The following is a 24,071-nucleotide window of genomic DNA, read 5'->3' as shown; positions in this document are numbered from 1 at the left end:
GAGTAAATGAGTAAAATAAATCATGCGTATGAGCTGGGATTAACATTAAAATGTAAACATATGCACTACTAGTAAGATGGAAAAAAAATCCTGAAAATTGTATCACAGTTTTTACAAAAATATTAAGCAATACAACCATTTTCAAATGAGATAATAATAAGAAATGTTTCTTGAGCAGAAAATCAGCATATTAGAATGATTTCTGAAGGATCATGTGACACTGATGACTGCTGAAGATTCATATCTGCCAAAGCAATAAATTACATTTTAAACTCCATATTAAAATAATACAGTTTAATGTAGTTAAAACATTTTAAATTGTTACAATATTACTGTTTTTACAATAAATAAATAAATAAATGCATGCAGTCTTGGTAAGCATAAAAGCTCTTTCAAAACCTTTGAATGGTAGTGGCTGTTGTAATCACTGTTTTCTATTAGTAAATGTTTCTTTTCTTATCATCTGAACTGAACACAGGCAAATATCCAGCCTGATGTCAAGCTATCATTATAAAAACAAACTACATAATCTACTAAATCCGACCATGGGCCAAATGTCAACAATTAACGAGTATCTATGAAGCTGTTTATTCCTATTTGGAACTCAACCATCCCCATTCTTCATTGAAAAGACAGCAGAGGTTTAACCTTGGCTCAGCATGTAAATGATTACAAATCCAAATTACTTGGCCTGTACTTTACTACTAAAAGTCAGCATGAAACTGCGTTTGCAACCCATTTTACTTCTGTAATGTGACAGAATGTCCCTCAAAAATTATGTAGGGTGGGAGTTTGTCTGTCAGGAATTGTTTGAATTGGGAACAGTGACCATTAATAAGGTTAAGATCAGGTTATTAAATGTTGAAAAAAGACAAAACTATTTAGCCTCAGGAACAACATGAACTGATGAACTGCTGAATAGGACCAGGATGCATTGAAAAAATTAAAATGGGCCCATTTTGATTCCATGTTGTAGGTCACATAATAACTAATATATATTAACATACTAAAAGGTCTTTAAACCTCTTTAAAAAAGGCATGAAACATTGAGACCACTTGATGCTGAAAGCCATTGAGGGTGTTGCTAAAGACAGGACATGTTAACAAAAGATTAATGATGTACCTGGTTCCAGCTACAGCTCCATCGTTTTTCCCTAACGGCTCGTCCAGCTCGACTCCACACCACTCGCCCTTGGCAAAGTCAGTCTCTCCCACATAACGCACTACTCCTGTTTTAGTGCCACCAACCTGAGGAGAAGCAGAGAAGGTTCAGTGGTACATAGTGGTAACATGGACACATGGTTTACTGTAATAACAGTATAACAAAACTGAAACACTCTGCATTAAAAATCTGCATTAATCAGTCAGTATATTCTAATAAATTGCATACCATATATATACCAAATATCATTAAACATTTATGAAGTTTGAAAACAGAAAAGGGTATATTTTGAAACCAATAAAATGGCCAAATATTTGTCTCCCACTACTTACTAAATGTCTGTCTAAAAAGTCTAACGTCTAGGTAAATAGAGAGAGTTGCAGTATAGTAAACTCTGCCAGCTGGTTCTGAAGTGTAACTGGGGATGACTGTTGTACTGGTTGAACTGGCCTAGATTCGTCAACCCAGCACTGGGGAAAAAAGGAGATCACATGCTATTCATTAGTGATGGCCCAACTACACATAAGAAGGCATACTGCGTCCTTTAGAGACAAAGAGCTGTATATCACACATTATGTGTGCTTCAGAAGCTTGCTTTCATAATACTGTAAAAATATAATCTGCCTCTTTCATATATAGTACACACAATCACAATGGCCACAACAAAAGCGATGAGCATTGCTGTAAGAAAAGGCTGTGGTTCCAAGCATGTCACATTCATAGCTTTACTGATAAATAATGCATAACATACAGAAATGTAAACTGAATAAGACTCTCAAGGTCACAAGGTTTCAAAGTCACACTCTGAGATTTGCTAACCTTTCTCCTTAATATTATTTCCACTCATTTCAGTCATTATTATATATGACTGGGACATTTACTGGCAGTTTTTGTGACATATACCCATTTGATTAGTCTTTGTTCTGTTCAGAAACAGAAAACCTGTTAAATAATAGATGCTGTTAAATTTAGACTGACAGAAGAAAGACTAAAAATCATGGATTAATATTGCAGTATTTGCATTAATAAACTATTCTTGCCAATCAATGCACTACACAAAGACTGAAAATCTTGAAATCTCAAGTGCAACTGATCCTAAAATAGCTAATAACCAATATGGTGTCCATAACCGGCAAATAAACCCTCTCAAAATATTATGATAAATGCATCAAATGCATTTATTTCTGCTGTTCTAAGTTTCTGTCAATTATTCATTATGAATAAACGTCACAATGTCACATTTTTGTAGCATTTAACTTTACATAATGACCAAAAACAGAAAAATTAAAATGGGCCTAGTATGAAACCTTGAGGCACGTTTCTACAAAGACATCTTTTTACTGTTCCTTATCAACCAGCCTTACACCAGAAGGGTCTCTTCCAATGCTTAGTCATATGGCACAGCAAAACAGAACACGAAAAAGCAGGAAACCATTCATCCTTTGGGTCAATTCCACATCCGAGAGCCATTATCTAGTGACTGCAATAACTAAAGAAATAGCAACAGATAAAACAAAGAATTAATGAAAGACATACCCTCTTGGTTAGGGATCAAAAGCATGTCTGCTGTGAATTGCTTTGGAACAAAAGTACATCTACAATCAAATCTCCCAGCCAAAGACATACACCCAGAGCTTTTTGTGAGGTTTAGCCATTACTAGAGAGTGTGATGGAGGAGATATGTAAACAGTGGACCATAAATGCATAAACACATGCTTACATGCATGGCCTACAGTTGTGTACATATTTACATTTTAATCTGACTCTATTCAAATGGAATGAAAACCAAAACTTGGAAAACTTATTTAATATAAATGAATAATAATAACAATTTGTTACATTTATATAGCGCTTTTCTGGGTACTCAAAGCGCTTAATTTGCAGCTGCTGTAAGTTTCCTGGTCTCAAATCCTAGTTTCAGCTCAGACAGCACACTCCACGTACCGCCCACAGTCTGTTCACTGACCGTCTGATGCATATTGTAGACAAGATTTCCAAATGTTGAATGAAATTCTGCCGCTCCAATTTGGTTGAGTGGTCTCTACGCACCACAGGAAGTGATTTTTTAATCAGTCCACCTGGAAACAAAGGTTCTACATACATTTTAGCCATTTTCTGTGATGCTGTTTGTACAACTAATTGTACAGACTACTATGCTATTATTTGAGCTTTTCCCTCCAACACTACCATTCTGTTATTATAGTGTTACTGAATTCAGATTTATCTGCCCCTAAATGGCACGCAAAAAAATAAATAAACTGTGCTTGGTTGCTTTCCATGTTGGTTGTACAGTCTCATATTGTCTAAGTGGGAGGTTCTTGGCCATAAGCTGCAGTGTGAACCAGCTGGACAACATTGTGTACCAATAATTAAAAGCCTAGCTCTGTAAACCCTTTGTGGAAAATAAGCGTGCCTAATTATATTGAATGTGCACTTATATAAGTATATTACAAAACTGTACTTGCAAATGATAATAATAATAATAATAATAAAAGAGCATTTAAATGTACTTTAAGAGAGTTCACTTTCATTACTATTTTTTAAAACACGTATACATTTAAAATGTGCAATTTGCAATTTAAAGGTTTTAAAGTACTTTTAAATAATTGTTTTAAGAATATTTTGTTGTGCTGTAAAAATAAGAAATACTTCTAACATACAAAAGCAAAGTCTTTGATTATAATTTTAACTTTAGTTAATATATTTTAAATGTACTAAATTGCAACTTTATCAATTTCAAATGTGCAATTGCAAACATAAACACAAGTTTCAATAGAGATGACTTAAGTTTAAGTTAACCATAAATGCAAGACAGCTGGCAGCTTACTTTAACCATATTTCAAAGACGATAAAAGTTATTATAAAATTAGAAATGAAGATGTATCAAGTCCTACTTCAGTGGGTAAAAAAACCTCTAAAGTTTGGCTAATTGGACATATTATAAATTAAAACCATAACAAGTTTTTTTATTTAATTGTAAAGAACATGCAATTACATTACATTCATTTCACACTCAAGTATATTCTTTAAAGTGTATTATATCTGAACAAGTACTCTTGGTAAAAGTTTGCTAAAGAGTAATTATTTTTCACATGGGAATGCTATATTTCTTCTAAACGATTTAACATTTCAATTTAATAATTAGCTTTATTATTTAATAATTTTTTTGTTTTGCGTGTCTCTAAAAAGTAAACTGAAAATTAAATGATTAAAAAAAATGAATCAGAACCAGAATAATAAAATTCCTTGCAATTTCAATCCGTACTTACATGACAGTCCTACACATGCATTTGTTCATGTCAAAGGCTAAATTCTGTCAGTTTGTGGGACCTTGTCATTCTTCTAAAATACACAGATCATATGGCCTCACCCTCAACAAACGTTTGGAACTGAAGTAGAGCTGTTTATGTTTTAACAGCTAAGGTGGTATTCTGAGCACTGCGAGGCATTCTGCTCCAGAGACATCTGTGGTTTGGCATTAAAAATGAGTGTCCGGAAGAGAATATATTCAGACAGACGCATCACACGAGTCTGTGTGTGTGTAACTGACGTGGCAGATAAGCCACAGTACGCTCCAGTGGATAAAGTGATAATACAAACATTCCTGAGGGAAATTTCAAGATGTGCAATATTTACTTTATCATGTCATCTCACTGCTGTTTTTTCATGTCGGAATGGTTGGCATCCCAAACCAAAACAGCAGCAATTTATGAGGGTAAAACATATGTCAAACACACGTTTGGCAAAACCTTCCAAGTCACTTAAGAACAATATGGTTTTGAGCTGCTATCATCTAACAGTACTTCTGACTGTGAGAAGTATTATAAATTCAGCAGAATACATGAGCACAGCAGAGAGATGAGCGGTGAGGAGTGGAGAAAGCTGACTCAGACCGTCTCTGCTCTCAATATCTCTCACTCACTACACTGCAGATCCACAATCGGTCAGCATAAGCCTCGACTTGGCAGAGACTTGATCCACCTTCCAGTTCTTTTGACTGACTGTCTGAGCTGACTGAGGCACCTTCAGAAATCTGCTCAATAACACCAGAGTGAAGAACCCCTCAACATGAAGCCACAACTAACAGAGTATGACTGTCAAAAAAAATAAAAAATTCTAATTCACCCAATTTTGTGTATAAAAAGGACATCTTCCAAATTGTTTTGATACTTTCAATAGCTAACTACCCTTAGAAGGGATGTAGGTCAGATTGCAACTTCATAACAAATGCGTATAGATTTTAGTTTTTCTCATTTCCTGTCATCTCCATCAGGGTTTCTGCACATTTTATAAAGCTCAATTTGTGATTTTAAAGACTTTTTTAAGGCCAAATAAATAAAATTTGAAATACTGAAGAGAACAGAATATCTCAATATATCCTCTAAACAAAAATGTCTAGGGAGCAGATAATTAGTTGTACAAGCAACAGTTTGAAAATACATTTCAACAAATTTCAATAATATTTTAATTCATTCAAAAATATAGAATATGGAAATAACTTTTACTGTACCTTCTGATTACACTGCAGAAAAGTGCTGTTCTTCCTTTGGACTTTTGTCTTATTTTCCAGAGCAAAAAAATGTCTTTAATGAAAATCCTTTTAAAAGCAAAATGATATATACGGTAACAAATCTTGCTTTCTGACAAAATTATCAAAATAAAGTGAGTTAATGGGTTTATGATTATGGCTCAGAAAATATGTTTTCACAGTTTACTGAGGGATATTTGTTCTTGTATAAACTCTCTTGATTTTGATGACTTTCTCAGAAAACAAGACTTCAACTATTGGCATTTAGTATTTCAAGAACATATATATAGATTGAAGGATGTTTAGATATTTGTATTGAAAAACAAGACAAAAATACTGTGGAAGATATATTTTTTTTTACAGTGCATGGCTTTATAAAACATTTTTACTCTGATTTACGACCTTTTGAAGACCCACAGAAACCCTGTCTATATACAGTAATTATGTCCGAAATCACATACTGCCAGAGTATGCACTGCATTTGATAAACATACTTTGTGACCATTAAAAGCAGTTGTACAGGTACATCTATAAAAACATTTCTTGTAACTTTTTTCAAAAAGTGAAACTTTCATATATTTTAGATTCATTACATGTAAAATAAAACATTTCAAAAGTTATTTTGTTTTAATTTTGATGATTAGAGCTTACAGCTCATGAAAGTAAAAAATAATGACCATCCTTACAGTATAAATTCTGGGTATCTCTCGTTCTTTGAAACCACAATAATGGAGAAGACTGCTGACTTGGCAATGATCCAGAAGATGAACATTGACGCCCTCCACAAAGAGGGTAAGTCACAGAGGGTCATTACTGAAAGGTGTGGCTGTTTACAGAGTGCTGTATCAAAGCATATTAAATGCAAAGTTGACTGGAAGGAAGAATTTGGGTAGGAAAAGGTGCACAAGCAACAGGGATGACCGCAAACTTGAGAATACTGTCAAGCAAAGCTGATTCAAACTCTTGGGAGAGCTTCACAAGGAGTGGACTGAAGCTGGAGTCAGTGCATCAAGAGTCACCACGCTCAAACATCTTCAGGAAAAGGGCTACCAAGCCACTTCTGAACCAGAGACAACATCAGAGGTGTCTTACCTGGGCTGTGGAGAAAAAGAACTGGACTGTTGCTCAGTGGTCCAAAGTCATCTTTTCATTTCATTTGGAAATCAAGGTCCCAGAGTCTGGAGGAAGACTGGAGAGGCACAGAATCCATGTTGCTTGAAGTCCAGTGTAAAGTTTCCACAGTCAGTGATGATTTGGGCTGCCATGTCATCTGCTGGTGTTGGTCCACTGTGTTTTCTGAAGTCCACAGTCAACGCAGCCATCTACCAGGAAATTTTAGAGCACTTCATGCTTCTTTCTGCTGACAAGCTTTATGGAGATGCTTATTTCATTTTCCAGCAGGACTTGGCACCTGCCCACACTGCCAAAGCTACCAAAAGCTGGTTCAATGACCATGGTGTTACTGTGCTTGATTGGCCAGCAAACTCGCCTGACCTGAACCCCATACAGAATCTATGGGGTATTGTCAAGAGGAAGATGAGAAAAAAAAAAGAGGAAGCTGAGAGACACCAGACCCAACAATGCAGATGACCTGAAGGCCGCTATCAAAGCAACCTGGGCTTCCATTACACCTGAGCAGTGCCACAGGCTGATTGCCTCCATGCCACGCTGCATTGATGCAGTAATTCATGCAAAAGGAGGCTCAACCAAGTATCGAGTGCATAGAAATGAACATACTTTTCAGAAGCCTGACATTTCTGTTTAAAATATCCTTTTTTTATTGATCATATGTAATATTCTAATTTTCTGAGACACTGAATTTTGGGTTTTCATTGTAAGCCATAATCATCAACATTTCAAGAAATAAAGGCTTGAAATATTTCACTCTATGTGTAATGAATCTATATAATATATGGGTTTCACTTTCTGAAATGAGTGACAAAAAATTGACCTTTTTTACGATATTCAAATTTTTTGAGATGTACCTGTATACAGTATGAATGGGTGTCTTATGAAAACAATCCAGATGTACTACATCAACATCGTTATGTGAACTATACCATCATTTGTTTTCTCACCATTCACAACTCTCATGTGGCCACTTGGAACAAGTGTTCATCAAATGCACACTAGACACAATCTTTACATAATAGTAGGGTCACTGCCTAATGTTTTTCAAATACTGTGTTTTTGGACATACTACTCCTTTGGAGTACTGTTTTTTGCATACTATAAAGTAGGGAAGTATTAATTTACAGGGTGTTGTCTCTGAATAAAAGTGACAAAAAGCCTGCGTGATATAACTAATTACTTTCCACATTTATATTTAAAGTTGTGATTAAACAGAAGAAGCCACAAATTATTGTATGACGTGCATGAGAACCAAGCTTTAAAATGATTTTGATCACGTGTAGAAGAAATTGATTCCATCAGTCTGTGTGTGGTTTTGCAAAGTGTTTAGCCCTGCTGGAGGAGCTACGAGGTGAAATCCCTACAAGGCATTGTCACGGTGGTCTGTTGAGTCCTGGTTCGTGGCTCATATATTGCTGATATATGAGCATCTTTTTCACGCATGTGCATGTGGAAGTCTTGGGAGAGCAAACAATGGAAAAGCACTGACTTTGAGAGGTCCTTCATTCACTACAGCACAGTCATAGTAATAAGATACCAGTTGTAGGGGAAGACAACAGGGAACTGACATCTTTCTAATGCAGTTCAGTTATATAGCAAACTGGAATAGCACTAAACAGATATGTGCATGTTGAAATTACAAAATCTATATGTCATACAACATTCTAAACATTTTGTAAACAGTTCTACAGGGACATCTGGCAGGATTTGAGATTTGAGTTTACCTACAGGGATATACTAGATTAAATTCAACTGAAGCTCTATCGACTGCACCCACAGTCAATAATTTAGACTTGTTCCTCAGCTCAACAAAAATGTGGTAAATTAGTCGTAATTTGAAAAAAATAGAGATAAATAATTTTCATACAATAAACATTGAAGTAAAATTTTGTTTTAGTGAAAAGGACAGAATCTATAGAAACTGGTGTGTCTTTGTCTAAGTGGGTTTCCTCCCTAAACAAACCAATCAGGTGTCAGTCAGGATTAAAGCAGACAGTCAAGTAGATAGCTGAGATCAATGGCCGAATGGTTTATGGAGCAGTAATCCCATCTGATTAAGAATATTGACTGCCTAAAAAGCTTTAGAACTGCGCTACACTAAATGGAAAGCAATTTGACCCACAGCCAATCAACTGTATAGTGAAGCAGACAGCTATTGGGCAGCATCTATTACCTAACATGAGGAATCTAACACAAGGAAAGCCACACATTAGTCATTCACAGGCAAACTAAAAAAATGCTTTTTACATGAAATTTAAGGACAGGCTCATCTGAAATCGATGATAGCCCAATAATAAAACAGCATGCAAAAGGGTAGAGTAGCTCTGTCTACAAAAGGTTTAGTTGAAACTAGCTACACATAATCAGATACTAACAAAGCGGAGCATTTCCACAACCATAACATCCTATACAGTGCTCCAGTCTCAAAGAATATCATTTTCGATCACTGATCATATTGACTGCTTATACTCATTATATATAGCCTAACCTGCAATACTGTTAATTGAATTTTTTATTTTTTTTTAACAGAGGTTTTTACTAACAAACTTACAGAGGTTTTTTTTTTGCCCCTTACTGTCTTTTTTTTTTGGTTCAATTATTTTTTTTTTTTGCGTATTTTTCACACTTTAATGATTCAGATCATCAAACTAATTTTAATATTACACAAAGATAACCCGAGTAAATACAAAATGGAGTTTTGAAATAATGATTTCATTTATTAAGGGAAAAAAGCTGTCCAGACCTGCCTGGCACTACATGAAAAAGTAATTGCCCCCTAAATCTAGTTGTGCCACCCTTTGCAGCAACAACTGCAATCAATCATGTGCGATAACTAGCAACGAGTCTTTCACATCAATGAGGATGAATTTTGGCCCACTCTTCTTTGCAGAATATTTTTTTTTTAATTCAGCCACATTGGAGGGTTTTCGAGCATGAATGGACTGTTTAGGGTCATGCCACAGCATCTCAATCAGATTTAGTCTTTGACTTGGCCACTCCAAAACCTTAATTCTGTTTTTCTTGAGCCATTCAGAGGTGGACTTGCTGGTGTGTTTGGGATCATATAATATATATATACTATTATACTCACTGAGAAAAACTTCCAACACTCACCAGCACTCGATCTCCGACCTTAAGGTCCTTCTCTCCCCCTTTCTTCACAGATCCACTGTCAGACATGTTGGATCCTGACTCGTTGCCGGTTTTGACGGAGCTGTTGAGCATGCCTTCTCTGAGTGGCATGACCACACGCTGACCAGATGCTCCCGCACCACCCTGCAGCTGTGCGTTCTGCTGCTGCTCATCGCTCCCGTCTCCGATGGGTTGTCGTGTGAGCTTGGAAGGCCTGGTGAAAATGCCCTGCAAAGGCTGGCACTCGAAGTAACGCACTCCATTGACGGAGCCATCATTTTTTCCAACCAGGTCATTCAGCACCACTCCAGCCCACTGTCCTGGGGAAAACTGGGTCTCTCCAAGATAGGCGATGACTCCTGGTTTGACTCCGTTCACCCAGACACGTTCACCAACCACAAAGTCCCCGGCCACCTCATCACCCACCTCAGAGGCTTTGGAGCTGGACTTGTCTGAGGCGTTGCTGCTGGGGGTGGGAGTCGTCTGCTTGTAGGGGCAACCTGTGGATAGAAAAAGATTTGGTAGTGGATTATGAAAGGAATATTCCAGGTTCAGCAAAGCGCAATCGACATAACTTGTAGCACACTGTCAGTTGCGAAAGAACTGACTCCGAGTTTGTTAAAACAAATAAAAACGGTGTGTAAAATAAAAGACTTACAATGGAGGTCTATAGGGCAAGGCATTCTGGAGGGTTCTCTGTCGCTCGAGCATTTTGAAGTATTACTATTCATTCTGCCAAATGTGTTATTTGAGATGTAATGTCTAAGCTATCTTTTAGTGGTGGAAATACTGTTGTAGGTGGATGAACTTCTAATTATGCAATACCAATGTAATTACTGTGGGTGGAGTTTGCTCCACATAAACAGTGTTGTGTATAGTTGCATTATGTCCCTTTTCTAGGTATCCCTGTGTGTATCGTTTCTGTTTCTCTGGTTTATTGGATATATTACTGAAACAGTGAATACGTTTTTACAAAATAAGGCATGAGTGGAAATGATTTCCTGTAGTAACTGACAGTGTGTCACAGATGCAGGATTGTTTAAGAAACTGGAAGTCTTTCTTTGGAATATCATGCAAAAAACAAAGAGCACAACTGTTCAACGGTTTGGGATTGCAAGATTTTATTTGTTTTTGAAAGATGTCTCTTAAAGAAGACTGCATTTATTTGATTAGAAATATGTGACCCTGGACCTCAAAACCAGTCTTAAGTCGCTGGGGTATATTTGCAGCAATAGCCAAAAACACATGTTATGGGTCAAAATTATCGATTTTTCTTTTATGCCAAAAATCATTAGGATATTGCTAAGAACTTGAGAAGCAATTTTCTCAATATTTTTTTGCACCCTCAGATTCCAGATTTTCAAATAGTTGTATCTCGGCCAAATATTGTCAGATTCTAACAAACCATACAGCAATGGAAAGCTTATTTATTCAGCTTTCAGATAATGTATAAATCTCAATTTCGAAAAATTGACACTTAAGACTGGTTTTGTGCTGCAGGGTCACATATAGCAAAATAGCAATATTGTGAAATATTATTACATTTTAAAAGAATTGTTTTCTAATTTAATGTTTTAATATGCAATGTATTGTTTTGATAGCAAAGCTAAATTTTCAGCAGCCATTACTTAAATTTTCAGTGTCACATGATCCTTCAAAAACCATCAAGTTTTGTTTCTTCTATTTTTGTTTTGGAAACGATGACATTTTTTCAGGATTTTCTGAATCCTTTCTGATTTTTCTTTTGTAACACTAAATTGTCACTTTTTATCAATTTTAACAGTGAATTTTATCACTGTAAATTTGATCAATTGTAACAGTAAATTGTCACTTTGAATCAATTAATGCATCCTTGCTGATTAAACATGAATCTCATTTAAAAACGTTACTTTTGAACAGTAGTGTACCATGGTACAACAATGTATTACTTCCCCCGATTTTGACACCTGATCATAACATCACTTTCCATAAATGTTTTTAATCCCCGTCATACAAAGTTTGGTGAAAATATTAAACGTTAATGTCAAAACGATTCAGGTATTTACTTCTGTAATGTGAATTTTTCAGAAGGAAATTTATTGACTTGAAACTGGATATTAATAAATCAATGAGGTCCATCGAAAAACATCCATTTTAAGAATTTACAATGTTCACAGCATATGTTGTCAACACTTGTTACACAGCTCATTTAATCCATGGCATCAGAGAACTTTCATCATTTCGCTCATGTCTGGATGTCACTGCAGCCTTCATGCAAGGTTGAGCAGCACTCTAATTTCTGAACGGATCTGGGTCAGTGGGATTTGCAGTGAAACAGTTTATGAACCTGGGCGCTTTTGACACATGCCTCTTACCGAATACCGCTTGAAGGATACAGTGATGATGTGTGAGCCACGGCTCATTTAGAATGTATTCAGTCAGTCTTTCATAGCTCAGCGCATGTGTGGGGGGAGTTATTGGTGCTGGGGGGAGGGGGATGATGACTGCTTTTGTTTCTCAATTGCTCCAACATGTTCTTGGACTGATAAACATGGTGGTTAAAGATCGTTGATATGAAGAATTTCTGGGCTCCTTATCAGTCAAAAAAACATCCTGGCATAATTTGCTGTTGTTTAGAAATGGTGTGAAACAATGCAGGGCCGGTGTGCTTCTTAAGAGCTGACAAGACTGTCTACGTCGAGAATTTTGGATGTTATTCAACTATTATTGAGGTCAGTACCACACAGAAGCAGACGTGTAAACGTCAGCAGTGATGGAAATATATAAACAAATCCCCTTTTTTGGCAGAAAATAGAGTAGAATACAAAAACTAATATGGCCAATTGCATCTTGCTAAACATACAAGAACTTCTTTGGATCTCACGGGTCAAGCAAACATGTTTAAGCTTCCATTTACCATATTTGATGGGCCCTACGTATATGCTTTAATCAATATTTATGTGTAAAAAAAAGTCTAAATTAAAATGTTCATCATTTAAAGTAATGATATGGATTACTTTAACCATGTCTTTATGAAATATTTGAAGTTTATAAGTATTAGTATATTCCAATGGCGGGTCAGAAATATGTAAAATGATCATGTAGAATACTCATTGCTGGTAAATTTTGTCTGTAGTGGTATGTTTATTTTGGACCATCGATGAACAGCTCTGTTGTGTAAAGTACATAGTTATTCAAGTTGTGTAGCAGAAGACTTTCAATTAATAATAACTTACATACAGTGTATTAAGAGGAATGTACTACTTTAATGATAATTTTATGGTGTTTTGGGGCAGTTTTTGAAGCTCCAAAACCCATTCCCATTCACTTTTTTAGTACATGAAGAGCAGCCTGGACATTCTAATATCTTTTTTTTTACCACAGAAGAATGAGTAGATGATGACAGAACTGTCTGTTTTACTCAACTACTCCTCTGTAAAATTATTAAACTGTTTTTTTTTCTTAATTCATATTTATTCATTTAGCAGAAACTTTCCTGCAAAGCAGCAAATGAGGATCATCGTAAGCAATATATACATTTATACTTACAAAGTATTACACTTAGCATGCGCTGGTCCATTGTTTCACTAGCCAATGACCCAATTACAATCCATAATTGTGCATCACACATTAGGGCAGCAGTGAAGCACACTCAGCACAGTGCGGTGAAACATAAGCAGAAGGAGTGTGTGTGCATGGGCATGTGCTGGGACTAAAGAGAGGAGTACACAAGCACTACACTACGGTAGAGAAAACTAGGCCCATTCAGGAAGTCCCGGCCCATTGCGGGGCTCGAGCGGAGGCTTTGATTGTTCTACATGGTGCATTTCTTGCCCAAGTGGCTGGGTTGCTACGGTAACACAAGATCAGTAAGGGAAAAAAAGAAAAAGGAGTGATGCAGGAAGAAGAGAAGAACACAAGCCTCACTTCACTATTGTGCCTGCACTCCTCCTCCCACCATCTCAATCCCACCAATCAGCAGCACAAGCTAACACAATGACCCCAGCTCAGCCTTTAACCGCCCCCTGCACACACACACACACACACACATTTCTATCGCAGAAGCTCTCTGTAGAGTCCAGATCACTCCTCCACCGTAAACACTCCCTCTTTTTCCCACTGGAAATGGAAGAGTATCTCCTGATAACAAAAACTTGGATTCATAATATGCATGTAACTTTTCCAATAGTTGTTTTTGGTTACTTTATATTTAACAAAGTATGATGGCCTTGTTACAGTGTATTAAACAATTATACAAAATATTAAGCAATATTAATTAACAACATGTACTTACTATAGGGTTAGGCTTTAGTTTGGGGTTAGTTGCTTGTAATTATGCATAACTTACTGTTATTGCTACAGTATGTACATGTAATATGTGTAACAAGAACACTGTATAATAAAGTGTTATCTTTTTTTCTATCCCAGTTTTATATGCAGGTACAAATGTAATTAAGTGTTATTTGAATGTAATTTGTCGATTGATTCTCCCAATAACTGACTGACATTCAAAATGACCAATGATCAATTTGATGTGCAGAGATTTGTCAACATGAATACGGAGTCCAAGGAGGTTGAGCAAACTGAAGAATGAACTTGACCAGTGATTTCGTCAAGATTTTTCTTCTTGTTGCGCCAATTTCAGCCTTCAGTTGCATGACCTCTTTCGTCAAATTTTACTTCTCTTCTTCTTGATTCTAAACAAACTCTTCAATCCAGTGAAGATGTCAATTAACAAGTGCATCGTATTGGAGGAGGAACGGAGACGTGGAAATTTGTCTATACAAGATGGAAGAACATTGCTAATTCTCATCTGTTAAGGGGGGGGGGTTTAATGGTATTCATGTTTATTTATTTGCACTGTTAAAGCGTTGGATTCTCATGCTAAACATGGCCAAAGTTAAGAAACAAACAAACAAACAAAAAAAAAAACATTTGGACGTATGACAGCGTATTTCTGTGCCAAATACACTCCTTCCAGGTTCGTATAAGTTTCGGAAAATTTTTGAACATGGCCCTTCATGACGTCATGAAGGGAGGAATTCCTTGTATGGGCATTTCTTTGAGCGCGCGCACGTCAACCAGAGCGAGAGCAAGATAACACCCATCAGCATCATCGGCAACACTGCACAGGACTTGCTCGAGAAGAATGTCTCCAAAGAAGTGTGTTTTTGGTTTTGAGGGAAAGATAACCTTGTTCAGCTTTCCAAAATAAAGCAACGGAGTTTCACAAGTTTGTTTCCGTCATTTTTATGACGAATGTTTTATAAACAAGGCCCAGTTCAAAGCTGAATTTGCACATTGTTTGATACTGAAAGATGGAGCATTCCCAGTGATAAAAGATTCCAGTCATGATTCAGAACCGCAGGCGGTAAGTGAAACTGCATCAAATGTCTGTGCGTTGTTGGCAATCGTCACACAAGTGCTTGTGACTCTTTAGCTCCGCCCATTGCCTGCCTCCAGGAGCTGGGCTGTTTTCGGCTGTTCTGTGTTAGCTGCGCCATGTGGATTAGTTGTTTTCATTCAAATCAAAGATTAAACAACGTAGAAAACATTTTTTACGTTGTTTATGCTTTGATTTGAACGAAAACAACTTATCCGTATGGCGCAGCTAACACAGAACTCTCCAAAATGGCGCCAGGGTGTCGCGGAGGAGACGAATTGTTGAATAAAGTCATTATTTCTGTTTTACAAAAAGTACAAAAAGTAATCTCATAGCTTCGTAAAAATATGGTTGAACCCCTGATGTCACATGGATTATTTTACTAATCTCCTTGCTACGATTCTGGACCTTGATCGACTAAGGATCCTTGCTGTCTATGGGAGGGTCAAAGAGCTCTCAGAATTAATCAAAAATATCTTAATTTGTGTCCTGAAGGTGAGGTCTTACAGGTTTAGAACAACATTTTTGGGTGAACCATCCCTTTTAAGACTTTTCACTCTGAAACATCTATCTTGAAATGTATTTATCCATCCATCTTTTCATTAATTCTTCAAACCACTTGGTGTTGGGGATGTTTCTTTTTACTTTTAGAGTTTTCTGGTGAACTGATGATGATCTGTGACCCTGATTTCTGCTGTGGGCAGCCAATCAGATTGAAACTCTTGCCATCTCAGTCTATATTATCCTTCAGACGGTGTGTAAATGGCAACCTGATTTAATGGTGCTTATTCTGAAGCTGAGAGAAACTGAGAAACTACACTTAGAACATAGGGTAAAGAACTATGTGGCACCATTTTAAAGCAAAAATGCTACCAACCAAAGCATTCATAAAGAATTCATACGAAACAATTATCTGGCCTAAAAACACTCAAAAAGCTACACTGGTTCAGAAAGTCTTGTGTCTAAACCAATGTGCTACTCATTTCCTGTGCCTGGGCTGCATATGTAAGAAATCTTTGGGGAAAACTCTAGTTTTGGGAGTGTACAGAGCATCAGTCTGTGGGCGGCTGACATGACCAGAGGATGTTTATAGTGTTAACCAGTTTTTACATTAGTATAGTTTCCGAAATGAATTCTTAGTTTTTTACTTTGAGCTAAACATCACTGCAAAACTCTAAATACAAACTGTAGAAAATATAATTACCACCAGTTGAAAGACTTTAAATACTGTAAATTATCTTAAAATTGCCAAAAAATAATTTAACGAGCATAGTTTTCTCTCATGATGATGCATTTCCAGTTGAAACAGGATGTTTGGATGGAGAATATTAAAAGCTTTGTACTTTGTAAAATGGGCTTGATTACATCACAGCCATGAACTCTGATTTGCTACTTGATGTTAGTCATAGATGGGAGGGACATTCTCACAACAGAAGGCATCTGATTGGACATAAACCTTTGTAGTGCAAAAACTGTACATTTTAACTGTAAACTTTTTATATCTAAAAGTGAATTTTGTCAATGTTTAATAGTCAACTGGCATATAGATTACCTCAAAACTGAAAAAAAAAAAAGGTAATCTGTTTTCTACAGAAAAATGTCCTTAAAGGGTTAGCTCAACCAAAACTGAAAATTAGCCTGTGTTTTACTCACCCTCGAGGCATCCTAGGTGTATATGACTTTCTTCTTTCAGACGAATCCAATCGGAATTATATAAAAAATTGTCCTGGCACTTCTAAGCTCTATCATTGCAGTCGGCGGGTGTTTCTGTTGAACAGTCCACATGACATTAAATAAAGCGTGCACGTCCATAATAAAACATGCCTCACACGGCTCTGGGGCATGAATAAAGGCCTCCTGTAGCGAATCCATGCATTTTTGTAAGAAAAATATCCGTATTTCAAACCTCGTCCTAATGCACGCTGAGGAGGAGAGTTTGAGTGGCTAAAGACTCTTCAAGGATCACAGCTGGAGAATTGCAGAAAAAGGTTGAGTTTCGGGGTCAGAAAAACATTTAAAAATTTATCAGACAGCACCTACATCACCACATGTTGTTTGGGAGGGCTTCAAGAAGAAAAAAAAATCAAGAAAAGAAAATGCTTTCACCAGAAAACAATATCCAGCATATTCAGTTGTCATATACGACTGGAACTTCAAATGGGACTGGCTTCTATGGTCAGATGTAACTAAAAAATTTGCTTTTTAGCAGCGAACACTCGAGATGGGTTTGGTGAACACAGGGATACAAAGTAAAAAGTGAAATATACTGCTGTATTTTTTATGTTGTGGGCCTATATTTCTGCTGGAGGTCCTGGACATCTTGTTTAGACACATGGCATCATGGATTCTATCAAATACCAACAGATAAAAAATCAACAAGTGACTGACTCTGTTAGAAATCTTATAACGGGACATGTTTGGATCTTCCAACCGGAAAATAATCCAAACACAAACCTTAAAAACAACACAAAAATGGGTCACTGGGCATAAAACCAAGCTTCTGCTATGGCCATTCCAGTCCTCTGACCTGAACCCTGTAGAAAATGAGTGGGGTGAACTGAAGAGAAGAAGTGTACTTCATGTGTATCTTTACTGTACACCTTATCCAGCTGCACCTTACTTTGATCTAACCTACCAGTACACAGCTTAAATACATATAATACCTTTCTAATTACATTAAAATTGCATAATATTACACAGGCATAAGCTACTTAAAATAAAGTGTATCAAGATTGTACTTAAGTGTACAAGTAGCTGTGTAACAGACTCAGTCTGTTACATATGTGTAACAGTAGCTGCCTATTACTTCTACATAATTAGAAGTTTCTACATAACTGTAAGTACATGCTGTTTCTACATAACTGTAAGTACATGCTGTTCCATAACTTAGTTACATGGTAAGTACATTTTGTTTCATGTTAGTACAACGGCTACTACTAAGTACTTAACTAGGTAATTACTCTGTATTATGACACCTTAAAATAAAATGTTACCGATATTTACCCCCATTTCAAATTCTTATTCTCCAATGAAAGGTTTGATTTTTATGATTTTTTAAAATAATTGATCAAAAGGATTAACAATGCAGATTTATTTCGACAGCCTTCTTTGATCATATTTACCAAGGGTACCAACAATTCTGACCACATGTGCATACCATGATATTTTCATTGTACAAGTCCACATGAACATGGTATTACCACGGCATTGTGTCCAAAAAAATACAGAGTAGTATTTTTTAATAACAATCCAGCCAACATGGAATCTGCAACCATAGAATTCAGGAGAAAATGACACAGATTTCTGCCAAAATGCACATTTGCTTCAATATTTTCATTACTTATTAAATTAGGCGTGTTTATTATGCAGGTACTTGCAGCTTTGCTCAGTGTGTTTTATCCTGCTCAAATCCATTTCACGCACAAAATCAGACTATATGTGTTGCTAATGAAAACTATTAAAACAGTTAGGCCTATTTCATTGGAGTAGCAAGTCAGCCCTGGGCCCATACACCAAAAATTTGTACGGGCCCCCCCCCCCCCAAATGATATGGGATCCAACTTGGTTAACTTGTTAATTTTTCTGATGTAAATAACGTTACGTGACTATTCACAAGCTGTTTTAATTACGGTATTAATGTTTGGAAATAATATTTAACGTTTTCAAGTCCACTGCACGCAAGCCACCCAATAATCGCAATAAGCTTTGTTTTTTTTTTTTATTATAACACAAAGTCTCATCTTTCTGTAAATTTTAAGATCAGATACAAACAATGAATGTGTTTTGCGTTCTTTTATAGTGAGGTAACTACATTCGCCTCAGTTCAAGCGGCATGTGAATCAACAATATTTTCCTCTTTAATATTTGCAGCACGAAATAAACATGAATAAATATTTGAATGCATCTTGAAAAAAATCTGAACAATTTAATACAAACGAATGTCTCGTGAAATCGATCAATTAAAGTTTCAAAAAACATCTATAAGCCTAAGTTTTATTGCTGTTTTTCGTGTTAAGAATGACAGGTTGAATGCCACAGACTTTTTTTGGGGGGGGGGGGGGGGGGGGGGGGGTAATTTTCACATTAACTTCACGCAATATAACATGCTATTTTAAGAATAAAGTCAAAATTGCGATAATAAAAGCATGACGTTAATCTTATTTAGTTATTTTTCAGCGTGACACTAAAAACAAAACAAACAAACAAAAAAAATAAAAATAAAATAGTATGACGTTGACTACCCTGACTCCCCATATCTCATTGGACCCACCTTTAGAGAAAAATGCATCTTTATGGATTACATAGACTAATGAAAGAGTTTTAAATTTTTGATTTGAATTATTTCGTTGTAAAGTAGTAATTTATAGCATTCTATAAATATATTTATAATGTCAGTGAAGCAAGTATTTGCTGAGTTTCGGTTCAGTTTTTGTGAAGTGTTCCTGCTCAAGATCAAGACCACCTTGTTTGTTTTCTTTATTTTACAATAGCAAAACGTTTTGTTGATATTGTGAGTGCACACAAATAAAACTATTTGCAGCTTCAAATAATGTAGGCCTATACTCTTACCTTTATGAGGAAAAATTACGGCACATTTTAATTTTCCACTCTTATTTAGAAAAAAAAAATGAGAGTGATCTCTCTAGCGCCTCCGTGTCCTTCAAAGTGCGCTTCAGCTTCCACTTTAACAAACGATTTGAAATGTAACTGATCAATCATATGCTCAACTCACTGTCTGGCACAGGCCTCTTGGAATTTAAAAATAAAATGTTCCAATCATGTTTCTAAATTAACTTAATAAAGAAACGAAACAAAATATAACCACTTTGCCATTAAAAACCAAAACTGAACTTTTTTTAATGGCTGCAACAGCAGCTGTGTAAAGGGGAAGAGAGAGAGAGAGAGAGAGAGAGAGAGAGAGAGAGAGAGAAAAAAAAGACACGGGCTCGGGTCAGACTCGGGCGGAGAATTCTGATAAGCTGTCGGACAAGGCCCGGGCCGTGCAGGGCTCTATATTCATTCCCTTGTTTCAATTAAAAGTTCCCCCTCAGCTCGGCGGGCCCCCAATCTGTCCAAGCCCATATGCACCTGCATACGCCCCTGGCCCATTTGTTAAAGGGTTATTCCACCCCAAAATTAAAATTTTGTCATTAATAACGTAACCCCATGTCGTTCTAAACCTGTAAAAGCTTCGTTCGTCTTCGAAACACAATTTAAGATATTATGGATGAAAACCGGGAGGCTTGTGACTGTCCCATTGACTGCCAAATAAATAACACTGTCAAGGCCCAGAAAAGTATGAGAGACATCGTCAAAATAGTCCATCTGCCATCAGTGGTTCAATCTGAATTTTATGAAGTGACAAGAATACTTTTTGAACGCAAAGAAAACAAAAATAATGACTTTATTCAACATTTCATCTCCTCCGCGTCACCGTAACGCCATTTTGGAGAATATCCGCTGGACGCAAGCTGCGTACGCTGTTCTGTGTCAGCCGCACCACACAGATACACTGTTTTCGTTCAAATCAAAGTGTAAATAAACATAGAAAACGTATCTGTGTGGTGCGGTGACAGTGTTATTTACTTGGCAGCCAATGGCACAGTCACAAGCCTCCCGGATTTCATCCAAAATATCTTAAATTGTGTTCCGAAGACGAACAAAGCTTTTACGGGTTTGGAACGACATGGAGGTAAGTGATTAATGACAACATTTTCATTTTGGGATGGAGTAACATCTGATGAAAAGCTTAATCTTAAAAAAATAACTTTTGAAATATTGCCATGGCTAAAAACTCAAATAGAATGTTATGTTTAAGAACTTTCATTTCTAAAACTGAAATTGAAATAAAAATTAATTTAAGCTAAATAGAAATGTTACCAAAACACTAACATAAATTAGAGATCACATAATATTACTAAAACAAACTAAAATATAAAAAAATAAAAGCAAATTCAAAATGATGATTAATTCTATAATATACATAAAAAGTATATAAAAAATACTAAAATAACGCTGGTGCAGAAAAGTGTCTGCAGATTCTGTCTGGGCCTAGTGACGGCTAATATGATGAGGCATATCACTGGCTAATGTGGGTCTGGAGGTGAGAGAGGCACAGAAGAAGCAAACTTACTGTCTTTTTGAGCCGCAGGACTGGTTGATGGGCCAGCAGTTGTTCGTCCCACTGGACTGGAGTGTTTAGGACCCCTGCCAGGGATCTTCAAGCCACTGGACTTTAGCATGTTCATTATGTCCACTGGAGAAACTTCAGGTTTTGCAGTTTATTAAGGGTTTTTTTCGAGGCACTAAATGTGAGGATGGCGGATATCCCTCTCCATTCTACCTGCGGGACTGAAGACAACCATCATGAGCATTTGAAACACACAGATAAATCCCATTGACTGGATGCAATTTGCTACATGAATGGCCCATGCCAGTTCATAAACAGGATACTGGCTGTGCCACAGCATCAATAATGTAATGCTTCAGGGCAAAGAAATACACAAAACCCACATTTGATCGTTTGGATGAGGCTGAAACAATGTAATCGACACCGATAGACTGAGAATGCGTTGTTTTGCCAATGAGTGATAAATCACTAATAAATCACGGTCATACGCGGTTTTCTAGCATATCTGTGAAATGAAAGCCATTATCCACTGAGGTCGGCAGTTTCGATATGCTGTCATCACAGCTACCTTCCAAACCCTAAATTTACTCCGTTAAAAACTCACTACCCGAATTTCACTTCAACGACAAATGCCTGCAGCATAAAAGCGTATAATATATGCTAAAAGAGACGGAAGTTTAGTCTGCTGGCTCATTTCTGCGCCGTAGACTCTGCCGCTCTATTGTTTTGGCTCTTCACTGCGGCGTGCTCGCGACCGTCTTCACACGCCCCTGTCAAGCGACAGAAAGCCCATCCGCTCTCACAAACAGCACGATTACCTTATGAAGTCCAAATCCTGTGAATTATAAAGAAGTCGGCTCCGGCGAACTTCAGACGGTCTGTGCAGGGATGGCTCAGTCGGCTTGAGATTTGTCAGCGTCTGCCACTCCCTTTGCTCCCGCTCCCACACGGATGCGAAAAATATGGATGCTGAGCTAAAGCTGGCAGTGAGAGTGGGACAGGATGCGAGGCTCACAGACACCGGCACATTTTAGGAAAGCTCTTTCACACACAGATGCCTAGAAATGTCCCGAAAGTGTGTCAGTGGTGAGCAAATGGTCGCTGAATAGATGAGGGTCATTAAGCAGGAGGGGTAAAAGACTTCAGGCAGGGGGGCCGCTTTAGCGATGTCCGATTCGTGAATCGTTCATGAGTCGAATCTTTTCTATGAATCGGGTGAAAATGAAAAGTGGTGTTTACGAATCACACTCATTTCGTCCGAACAATTCGGACATGCCGATTCGAAAAGAATCTACTTGAGTCATAGCAGCGGTAAAACAATGGAAATATGTTTATACGGCAGTTTCACAAGCAAACATACGAACCAGGGCTGATTTAAATAAGTTAATTTTGTCACTTGATTTTATAAACTGAATCTTGGCTGCAGTAAATTGAACATTGAGACGAAATTACTGTTACACTCATTGCAATCAAACTTAATTGACAACATTAGACATAAATAATCCTTCATGGCTTGAACGATTTAGAGCATGTAGCCTACTAGCATACATGTACTTTAATAGAATATACCATGACGAATAATTAGTACTGAATCACGTTTAACCGGTTCTTTGAACATAAGGTTCAAAAGAACCGATTCTCACGGAACGAGTCGGACTTCATTACTACAGTTTTACGCAGTTTAGCCTCCTATCATAGCAAGCATGGGGGAGGCTGTTATCCATACGTTAAAGACTGGGCTGCTTTATAAAAATAATTTAGCCATATAATTGATACACCTTTTACATAGCCTACTTTTCTTTACCACTGAATAATGACATTTTTACACAAATACAATTAATGAAAGAAACATGGGCATCCTGGACGGAAACTCAACAAACAAGTCCAGCTGCTGTGGAAATTATGTATTTCCGGTCATGGATTCAATTATTTAATAAAGACCACTTATCCACAAAAAAAGTAATGACATCTTCAGATTCTTAAAATGAAATCAAAATGATAAAAATAAAAAAACATGCAAATTACAAAAGGTGTAACCGAGAAGGAAAGATCTTTTACTTCATTTTCATGCCTTTTTTATTGATTTGTGCATGAATACAATTCCACAAACATGATCATGATGAGCCATGAGGAAATTAAAGCATGCTTAAAATACCTTTAAAATAATTAAGGAATGTTTCAGAAAAGTAGAACCTTGTTGAATTTAATGAAGATTCTGCCATATTACTAAAAGTAAAAATGTGAAAATTATTAGCTAGTCGGTTAATAAGCTAAATTCCTCATAACAAAAAAACAAAACATCAACTGACTCCTTGCATGCTGTCTTCCCATTTCAAAATAAACATAGTTATTATTCTGTTATTATTCTTATCCTCATGCACAACAAAATGCTCTTTAGCATGTGAAATAGTATGCCTGTCTTTAATAGCACAGAAGGTGGTGCCTCAAAAGAAAACACAGAGAGAGGAAAACAGACCGAGAGAGGTGGAGAGAAAGTGGAAATAACAGAGGGCTGGTCATGTTTCAGATGACTACTGAAGAGAAAACAGGAAGCACATTCTTTCTTGTAAACATAAGGCACCACTTTAACTGACTCTTTAATAACAGGAGCTGTAAATGTCAAATT

The 24,071-nt window shown here is 36.7% G+C and overlaps 1 protein-coding gene across 2 annotated transcripts in view; it reads right to left on the bottom strand.

Moving 5' to 3' along the window:
• Positions 1-22,648, bottom strand: part of LOC306870548 (CAP-Gly domain-containing linker protein 2-like) — a 49,293-nt gene extending 26,645 nt beyond the window's left edge. For both annotated transcript variants that reach the window (XM_079417866.1, XM_079417867.1), the window contains exons 1-4: positions 22,264-22,648; positions 21,449-21,666; positions 9,936-10,453; positions 1,124-1,248 (exon numbers count right to left, since the gene is read on the bottom strand). In XM_079417866.1, coding sequence (XP_079273992.1) covers positions 1,124-1,248; positions 9,936-10,453; positions 21,449-21,563 — 758 coding nt within the window. In that variant the 5' untranslated portion in view covers positions 21,564-21,666; positions 22,264-22,648. The remainder of the gene's footprint in view (positions 1-1,123; positions 1,249-9,935; positions 10,454-21,448; positions 21,667-22,263) is intronic.
• Between the last annotated feature and the right edge of the window lie 1,423 nt (positions 22,649-24,071).

The sequence above is a fragment of the Barbus barbus genome, assembly GCF_936440315.1.
Source record: "Barbus barbus genome assembly, chromosome: 5".
In the NCBI taxonomy this organism is placed as follows: Eukaryota; Metazoa; Chordata; class Actinopteri; order Cypriniformes; family Cyprinidae; genus Barbus; species Barbus barbus.
This window is presented reverse-complemented; position numbering and strand designations above follow the sequence as displayed.